Below are 9385 nucleotides of genomic sequence, written 5' to 3'. Positions count from 1 at the left end.
AGTTGGTTGTAGCGCTATCCTATTGCATGCAGAGGGAATTTGTAAGACAAACATTTATCCCGCCCCTCGGATTGAGCCCTGCCAATGGTGTGTTCCCAACATCTTGATGTTGGTCTGGCTTGTCGCGATGTCAATATTCGTGAATTTTGTAAATTGTAATTGATTTGTATTGTATTGATTATTGTGTGCAGTTTATTAAACAAAACTAAGTCTGACATCTGACCTTTTATACAGATGAGACTAGTCAGACACACTGCTTTAATTAGCAGTGTCATAAATAACATTCGTCTCATTTACCGTTAGACAAGTCCCGGGATTCTCATTAAGCGGCAGTCTGCCTGCTGCACTAATATCTCCGACAGTTTCCTGAACAGGATGCGGTTTTCTCTATGTTCTTGTCTCAACAACATAAAACAGGGTCACCTTGCAGTTTCAATCAATAGCTGATCCAGGAACAGCACATCACTCAAAGGATAGAGATGATGAAATGTTATGTTGTGTTGTATTAAAGGAGTGTATTGTTAACCACTATATAAACCAGTGTTTGAAAGGTTTAAATATTAACAGCTGGAACTTGTCATTAGCCTGACGGTTCTTTGAAGAACCTTTAACATTATATTAATGGAACCTTTGCCGAGAGGTTTGGTGGGAAACCAAATATGGTTCTACTATGGCATTGCTGTGAAGACCCTCTTTTGGAAACATTTTAAGAGTTTATGCAAAAAAGCTATCATGTGTTTTAAAATGTGTAATCAGTTTACAGTGTTTCCCACACATAGACTAATTCGTGGCGGTGGCCACAGAATCAACACTGGCCGCCACATATTTAAATCTCACGCCAAACCTGGTTTTGATATGAAAGTCTAAGCTTTTAAAATTGAATACGAAATTCAAACAATAAATAGCTTTTTGGCGGTAATGTGGCATAACAGTTAAAGCCAGAGGCGTTGAAGTACAGAGTTGCGACATGCTCTCATCTCCCGGCGGTGCGCGCGGTCACGAGGTTCTAATCGGTGGGAAACACTGGTTTATGTTGCCCAAAACAAATATTTTGTATATATTAGCTATAGTTTTTTTTTGTTGCATGATTGATGATTTTCAAATGTTGCCAAAGCACTCAAAATAGCTTGGAAATTTGTATTGTTAAAATACTAAAATCTTTCCAATATAAAAAGTAGAAATAAAATATTAATTGGAGTAAAAAGTGTCACAAATCCAAAGATTATTTTATAAATGTAACCTAGCCTACATATAGACAGTAAAGAAAGCAAGAAAGAAACGCTCTCGGATGCCCCCTGAGGCGCGTGAAATCTCTCCGTTCACACGCGAGCTAATGGATGAGAGAGAGATGCGTGTAGGGTTGCCACCCGTCCCGTAAAATACGGAATCGTCCCGTATTTACAAGCAAAATGACGCGTTCCGTATCAAACCAATACGGGACGCGATTTGTTCCGTATTTTACATAGGTCCACACATAGTTCAATAAACACACAATGATTTTGCAGCTGATAGCAAATATAAACAAATCAATTTCACAATAAGTAGTACAGGAGCTCATTTGTGCGTGATTGCGTTTTAGCGGCTTTGTTGTCATAGCGGCGGAGTCTCGAGAACATGAACTGTAGTGTGCCTGTAAAATTGCGCGGTTTTTAAAAAAACATGTCGAGCTCGCGTCGCGTCCACCATCTGGATCTCCAGATGTAGAGCTGAATATCAAAAAGGTATCAATGGGTCTGTCCAGTAACTCATGATGAACCTCAGGCCAACTGCACACTTTAGAGAAGCATTTCAGTGTCTCAGACTGACTGATTTAAAGCAACAGCGGTGACAGACACATCTGTGCTTCTAAAGGTATCCTATAGGCTAGTTTTTTTTAATGGATAATATATTAATATAATATTCCATACATTATCAGAGCTTGGCAGACAGAATTATTATTTTTTAGACAGGTTAATTAATAGATTATAGCCTAATAAATGTAATTATTAATTTATAATTTAGCTAATCATACATAACCAATAATCCTGTCATATAAAGTTTATGACATTTAAAATATGTTTTAGATAAAAATGGGACAAATAATTACATGATAATATAGTCATAATTTAGGTAAATTACTTAAAAAAAAAATTACATTTTTGAAATTCAAAAAAGTGATTACTGGTTCAGAATGACTGCTTAAAGGGACAGTTCACCCAAAAATGAAAATTCTGTCATAATTTTCTCACCCTCAAGTTGTTCGGTTTGGGGGGTCGTGAATGGGCGTCCCTTATTTTGCCACACCAAAGGTGGCAACCCTAGATGCGTGATCTCATCATATATTCAGTACGAGACCACAGTAAACCTGACGAGTAGCGATGTTACTTACAGAACGCCACCATATAGCTCAGTTTTGTCTCGGAGCACGCGGACGTGAGATGTTCTTAGGATGAAATCCCTGTCGGTGTTAAAACAGCTGTGTTTGTTCTCAGCTCAGAATGCAGATGATTGCAGCGCTCGCGTGGACCGCACACCGACTGCTGTGAAGAACTGTGATGTTTCTTTCCCGTAAGAGCTGCTATTATCAGGTTTGATCTGTGATTTAAGATGCCGAGGTTACCGCTTTTAAACAGCACTAGTATGCCAAATCACAATTATGAATGGAGCTACGAATACTACGACGACGAAGAGCCCGTGTCTTTTGAAGGACTCAAAGCACATCGATGTAAGTCGGTTTCTCTTCAGCATTAAGTCCATTAGCTTGATGTTTTTTGCCATCTTTTTGTAAACTATGAAACAAGGATGATATATGCTTAGATATACAATTTTCCTTTCAAATGTGTAATGAATAATATAAAAGTTTATCCAGCAATAGACATACAAATAATGTAAATTATATATATATATATATATATATATATATATATATATATATATATATATATATATATATATATATATATATATATATATATATATATATATATATATAGTGTATAAGTAGTATATAAATAAAGTAGCATTGTCATCCATTTAGCATGTGCACCATTTAGTATCCTTGTCTGTTAAAAATGATGAAAACAGGAATATATATATATATACACACACACACACACACACACACACACAATTTTATATTTATTATTAAATTATTTTAAAATTGTTAAAAGTTTTCGTTTAAAATTATTTAGTAATTTAGTAATACAAATTATTTATATAGAGAAATTTGAATGACAAAATGTAGGCTATTTTCTACATCACTCAGCTTTGTTTCTTTCTGCAGATTCCATTGTGATCGGCTTCTGGGTGGGTCTTGCAGTTTTTGTCATATTCATGTTTTTTGTTCTGACTCTTCTGACCAAAACAGGAGCCCCACACCCAGAGTAAGTATTTTTATACCACAGACTGTGAAATACAAGATTTGTGAATCAGCTGTGGCAAGGACATAACAGAACAGAACAGACAAAAGAAAAGACAGAATAAATTCCCAATGGAATCAGCTCTCTCACATCTGCACCACAAGCACGACATACTAGAGCGAGTCAGTGTTTGAGCATATTTTTCTGTTTCCCGCTGCCTGCGCATTGGCCACCTAGCTGTCTCATTATCGTTGGCTTCAGAGAGCTGTGTGTGTGTGTTTGCGGCCTCCCTCACTCTCATTAGCTCTCTGCTAGGTCAGTATCTCGGATGTGGCACTTCTTTAGAGCAACAAAGAATCTTTTCAGAAAACTTTGCTTAAACCTACACAGCGGCGGTCTGCAATCCTGGCCCAATTAGCACGAAGTCTGGCAACTTTACCCTTGATAAACTCAACTTTCATGCCATTTTAATCCAATCGGCGCATGCTCATGTTTATTAAAGTGCACGAATGCACCAATATGCATGCACATACACAATAATTATCAATGTCTGTGTTCTGCTTGCTAACCAGAATTCATTTAAAAGCAAATTAATGTCCAATAATGCCCTCTTTTTACACTCAAATAATTTATGGGCGTTTGTTGTTTATTGCATATAATTACACTCAATTATAATAGTAAAGCACTATTAGTCCCCATCCTCTGGTATAATGGAGCAGCGAGGAACCTCAGGGGTCAGGCAGAGTCTGTTTAAAGCTCTTTTAATTAAACTGCTCTATAGATGTGAGTCATCCATTAACACAGCCCAGCAGAAACCTCTTACACACCAGATCATTGAAAAGAGAAAAATGCATGCGCACACATACGCACACACGGAGGATAGAATTTAAGATGAGGGTACTCCCACTCTCCAGAAGGCCCGGTGCTCATTTCACCTCTATATTACAAAAGGGAAATAAAGCTCTTTAAACTTTGCTGATGAAGCTCTGAGTTCAATATTCCTCTCTCAATCCCACAGGGCCGCGGAGCCTTATGAGAAACGGATGCGTCTCACTAGCTGCGCCGAGGGTCTGGGACGCCAACGCGAGGCGGACACCCGGACGGGTCTCTCCCGCCCATTGCTGGAGGAGTCCCGGTCTCTTTTTCACTGTTATATTAATGAAGAAGAGCGAGATGGAGGCAGGGCCATGAGCAACATGGGCGGTGCCGCCCACGGACGTACAGGCAGCGACGACTCCAGAGGGCAAGTGGATTCGGTCGGCCTTGTCGTCCAAAGCATGGTTATGGAGACCAGGGCGGAGCGAGAAGCAGCACTCCTGGCACATTTCAACATTCCCAACTTTGTGAACTCAGAACTGAGCTCCGCACTTGGAGACGAAGATTTACTACTGGGTGATCCACCGATCATAATGGAGGAGGCCCGTCCGCGCTGTACCCATCACATAATTGACTAAACCCCCAGTTTAAAGATGGTCAGATGCCTTTATTTACTCATGGCTCCATCACTGTTCTCAACTCAGCCTATTATCTCTGAAAGTGAAGCGTGTTACACTTCAAAGGAAGCAATTTTCTGACATCTGGGGTCTACAGTGAGGCACGACAATAGCCTGAAAGATGAAAAAAAAAAATTGGATTGCACAAATGGGATTTTGCGAATATGTTTTCGACAGCGGCGACAGACTTTAAAGGAAGACTGTGGTTAGAAAGAGTCAACGTTTTCTGGTTGTAGGAAGACATTCCAGCAGATTGCAATGCCTTATTAGTTCATACTTCATTCATATTATCAGCATTATTAAATAAATCTCTTGATGTGCAGTAGGAAGACGTTGATGCAGCGTTGTACTTTTGTAGCTAATGACATAAACGCAGCAATCTGGTATCGCACTGCCTAGTTATCTAGGCTTGTTGTTTGAGCAAATGCCTGGGTAGAAAATAGCTCGCTATCTGCAACTGTCAGATGGTTCAGTGGCTTTCTGCAGAATATATGCAGTATACTTGTATACTATCTCTCTGTAATTGTCTGAATACAGCTGCCTGAGCTGCTAGAGCAATTCAATACATACGTTCTGTCTCTTTTGTTTTATTGAACACCTATATGCCAATAAAATTCAGTGCAAAGTTTCCTTTGGTGATATTGGCTGATGCGAAACAAATCCCTTACCTTGAGACCACACATATAACCTCAAATAACTCAGCTTGCGTTATTAATTTTTTACCTGACGATTCTTGAAAATAGACAATATAAACATTGAAGGACCCCTTATAGAGGCAAGAATGTCATAAATACTTTTTTGAAAACCATAGCAACTACATAGCAATGTCCTGGCAACCACTGAGAACACTCGGGTTTTGCATGAGAAAGCACCACTAATATTTTCAGAAAATGTATGAAATTTAGCTGTAAATACTGTTGTAGTTTATAGTGTAGAATTATGGTATCACATACAATGTTTTAACATTTAAAAACCCATATTATTATTATAACAGCATCCATCATTAGCTAAGATAAAAACGAGCACTGTTGAAAACTTTTGCCTAATAGAAATGACACAATCTACTGAGCGAATTCATAATTTAGACAGATGACAGCCAAGGACAGCTTTGAACAGAGATCAAATGTGACACTAGCTAAAGCTTAGCAGGTTATCGGTACTAATTTAGACTTTGTCTTTTTTGTGATTATGCAAATTTCATTTTCTTTATACTTCATGACCTCTCCACAAATATATCCTTTGTGTCCAATTAAATTATACTTTGTCAGGACCCTTGGTGTTTATAAACAGTTCTGCATGCTGATCAGCTTTTAATAATCATCATGCAATGTTGATGCAATGTTGAGTTCCATCTCCAGGCACTTTATGTTCTTTTAGTAGTTCATTAGCATTCAGACTGTGTCCTCTGTGGCCAGCTCTAAGGCGAGTAATAAATCATGACGTCTGCCGTATTTGTTGTGTAAACGTACTTTAAGGTTAACCTTTTGAGATGAGCATTTTACTGCTGTTTGTTAAGGGGTTTTGGATTCTGCTCAATGTTGGATGTTGTAAAACCAATGGAGCAGCGAAACAGGACAAATAATAATTAACTTTAATACAAAACAACATTTGAATTTATGCTACAATCACAAACACCAAATATCTTGTATTCGATGTTACATACCCAGCATGTTCTTTGACAATAATTAAATAATCTTTACAAAAAGGGTTTTGAGTGGTGCAAAGGCAGCTCAGGACCGGAGGGGTAGGTATGTGTGGGTGGTGGTGGAGGTGTGTTCGGGGATGGGGATGACTACACCCTGTCTCTGGAGTTCTCGGAGCACGTCCAGTATAGAGTCCAGCTCCAGTCTGAAGGCATCCAGCTCTTTAGCCTTGCCGTGAGCGAGTCTCCTCCAGCGTTCCATCTCACCCTGCTGCTCCTGTTCCACCACCCGTCGTGTGTCTACAATCACCTGCAACACACCTAACATCAGTCACGATAGAGTGCAGAGGTTGTCCTTCAGCAGACTGCTGCCGAGATCCATTATGAACAACTATTTACTGTACAGCAACAGAAAACAAGACGTGCGCTGACTGTTTATTCTTTGTTTGTTTCAAACTGTGCAAGTAAGTATACGTGTTAGTACACTACCTTTCAAAAGTTTAGGGGCAGTATTTTTTTTTTATGTTGTGAAGGCAAAGCTGAATTTTCAGAAGCCATTACTCCAGTCTTCAGTGTCACATGATCATTCAGAAATAATTCTAATATGCTGATTTAAAGGGATAGTTCACCCAAAAATGGTCACCCTGCTTACCCCCAGGGCATCCAAGCTATAGGTGGTAATGCTGCATTGCGTGCCTGGAGATGGAACTGCTGCATTGCGTAAAAAAACATGCATAGACAAATCCAAATTAAACCCAGCGGCTCGTGACGACACATTGATGTCTTAAGACACGAAACGATAAAAAATTATATAAATACTGTTCGGTTTCTCGCACAAACCGATCGTTTCGTGCCTTAAGACATCAATGTGTTGTCATGAGCCGCAGGGTTTAATTTGGGTTTTGCATGGTTTTTTTTGTCTCATAGATAGTATTACCATTCACATGCATTATACGACTGACAGACTGCAATGGTTGGAGTTAAAAATCTTAATTTGTGTTCTACTGAAGAAACAAAGTCACCTATATCTTGGATGCCCTGGGGGTAAGCAGATAAACATCAAATTTTCATTTTTGGGTGAACTATCCCTTTAAATCTGCAAATTGGCTGCTCAGGAAACATTTCTTAATATCAATGTTGAAAACAGCTGAGCTGCTTTTTTTTGTGGAAACCATGATACTTTTTTTCAGGTTTCTTTGATGAATAGAAAGTTCAAAATAACAGAATTTATTTGAAACAATTTTTTTTGTAACATTATAAATGTCTTTACTGTCACATTTGATAAATTGAATGGGTCCTTGCTGAATAAAAGTATTCATTCCTTTAAAGCTTAAAACTTTTGACCTATTGGTTATGTATAGCGTGTGTAGGCGTGTGTGGGTGTGTTACCTGCTGAAGCTGTTTCTCACGCTGATTGTAGCGGAGCTCCATGGACTGAATCTTCTGCTCCAGGCTAGTGAAGTGTTTTAGTTCTGGACTGTGGGCTTCTTTAGCCTGTTTCAGCTCTTCCAGAAGCTTAGACAGCTATTTACATATACATGACAGGAAATATGGAGAGACAATTAAAAATCCTGTGTTTAAAGAAGAATGGAAATTGAATGACTGATTCACTACCTGATTCTGCAGGGTTTCCTCTCTGATTTTAGACACAGCCAGAGCATCTTTGGTTCCCTGGAGCTCCTTTACTTGCCCCTGTAAATGCTGCATTATGATCTAAATAGAAAAGTTACATGAATTCAGAACACATTAAGCTTTTGTCCAAAGCGACTTGCAATACAAGCAAAGTTTCTAGTGCCAAGGGAACATTTATCGGCAAATAAATGCACACAGACATTTAAATAGATATGTTGGAGAGACATAAACAGCTACAAATTCATTCAAGAACCAACCTCCTGTGTGTTCACTTGATTGGTGAGTTCAGCCACTTTGGAGGAGGAATGCTCAAGGGCATGGCAAGCTAGGAGGCGTTCAATCTCTTTTTGATGCTCAGCCTTGACAGAGGTGAGTTGTTCAGCATTCTGCTCCTGAACCCTGAAAAAAGTGGCATTTTGACACTCTATTAATGCACAATTACACTGAATCATCATACACTGAAATCTTTCCCCGCCATTTCCATGTTTTCACTGAAAGTGACATGTTAAGGCCAAGTATGGTAACCCATACTCTGAATTTGTCCTCTGCATTTAAAGCATCCAAGTTAGTGTACACACATTTCCTGCTGGTATTGAGAATCGAACCCGCAACCTTCAGGTTACCAGTCTGACTCTCTAACCATTAGGTCACGACCAGTGTTGCCACAGTTACTTTGAAAAAGTAACTTAGTTACTTTACAGATTACTTGATTTTAAAAGTAACTAAGTTACTTTACAGATTACTTGATTTTAAAAGTAACTAAGTTAGATTACAAGTTACTTTATTAGTTACATTCATCAGTTGCCGACAACACCTCTGCAGCCTCAACATAAAAATGACAACCGTTTTTGCCAACACTAAACATAAAACATGTTACACTATACTAAACATAAAACACTAAACATAAAACCCTAAACATGTTAATGAAAAGGTACAAATTACTTTGTTTTTATTAAATACATTTATGAAAAACAATTTATATTTAATTTTTAATTTATATTTATATATGAATGTAAATAATTATATGGGCCTACACAAATAATATAAAATTACAAGATTTATATTTTATTGTAAACGTAATGTGCAGCTCTGTAAAGGGACAACAAATATATGATCGATCCGTGAGAACAATATATTTTTTAATAATCTTTAAGTGCACAAAACTATGAAAATATATGAAACGCTTCAAAACAGAGCGGCAACAAAGCGCTTATGCGCATCCCGGGTGCAGAATGATGCGCTTAAAGCAACATGGAATCAGAGTGTGCAGTGCAGCGCGA

At 38.3% G+C, this 9385-nt stretch overlaps 2 protein-coding genes across 2 annotated transcripts in view; one reads left to right on the top strand and one right to left on the bottom strand.

Annotated features, from left to right (window-relative positions):
- Positions 1–2279: 2279 nt before the first annotated feature.
- On the top strand, positions 2280–5459 carry mrap2a (melanocortin 2 receptor accessory protein 2a). Its single transcript, XM_079836810.1, has 3 exons — positions 2280–2704; positions 3263–3362; positions 4357–5459. The coding sequence occupies exons 1-3, from the start codon at positions 2587–2589 to the stop codon at positions 4790–4792; spliced, it is 654 nt and encodes a 217-aa protein (XP_079692936.1). The 5' UTR covers positions 2280–2586; the 3' UTR covers positions 4793–5459.
- A 947-nt stretch (positions 5460–6406) lies between these two features.
- cep162 (centrosomal protein 162) overlaps positions 6407–9385 on the bottom strand; it is a 41010-nt gene continuing 38031 nt past the window's right edge. The window contains exons 23-26 of the mRNA XM_079836251.1: positions 8363–8504; positions 8088–8186; positions 7863–7997; positions 6407–6783 (exon numbers count right to left, since the gene is read on the bottom strand). Coding sequence (XP_079692377.1) covers positions 6562–6783; positions 7863–7997; positions 8088–8186; positions 8363–8504 — 598 coding nt within the window. The 3' untranslated portion in view covers positions 6407–6561. The remainder of the gene's footprint in view (positions 6784–7862; positions 7998–8087; positions 8187–8362; positions 8505–9385) is intronic.

The sequence above is a fragment of the Gobio gobio genome (genome assembly GCF_949357685.1).
Source record: "Gobio gobio genome assembly, chromosome: 15".
In the NCBI taxonomy this organism is placed as follows: Eukaryota; Metazoa; Chordata; class Actinopteri; order Cypriniformes; family Gobionidae; genus Gobio; species Gobio gobio.
This window is presented reverse-complemented; position numbering and strand designations above follow the sequence as displayed.

Excerpts from the sequence above, each read along its gene's own strand:
- mrap2a (XM_079836810.1), top strand. The coding sequence starts at position 2,587 with ATGCCGAGGTTACCGCTTTTAAACAGCACTAGTATGCCAAATCACAAT. Across the intron at positions 2,705-3,262 it reads AGGACTCAAAGCACATCGAT|ATTCCATTGTGATCGGCTTC; the intron begins GTAAGTCGGTTT and ends TTCTTTCTGCAG. Across the intron at positions 3,363-4,356 it reads ACAGGAGCCCCACACCCAGA|GGCCGCGGAGCCTTATGAGA; the intron begins GTAAGTATTTTT and ends TCAATCCCACAG.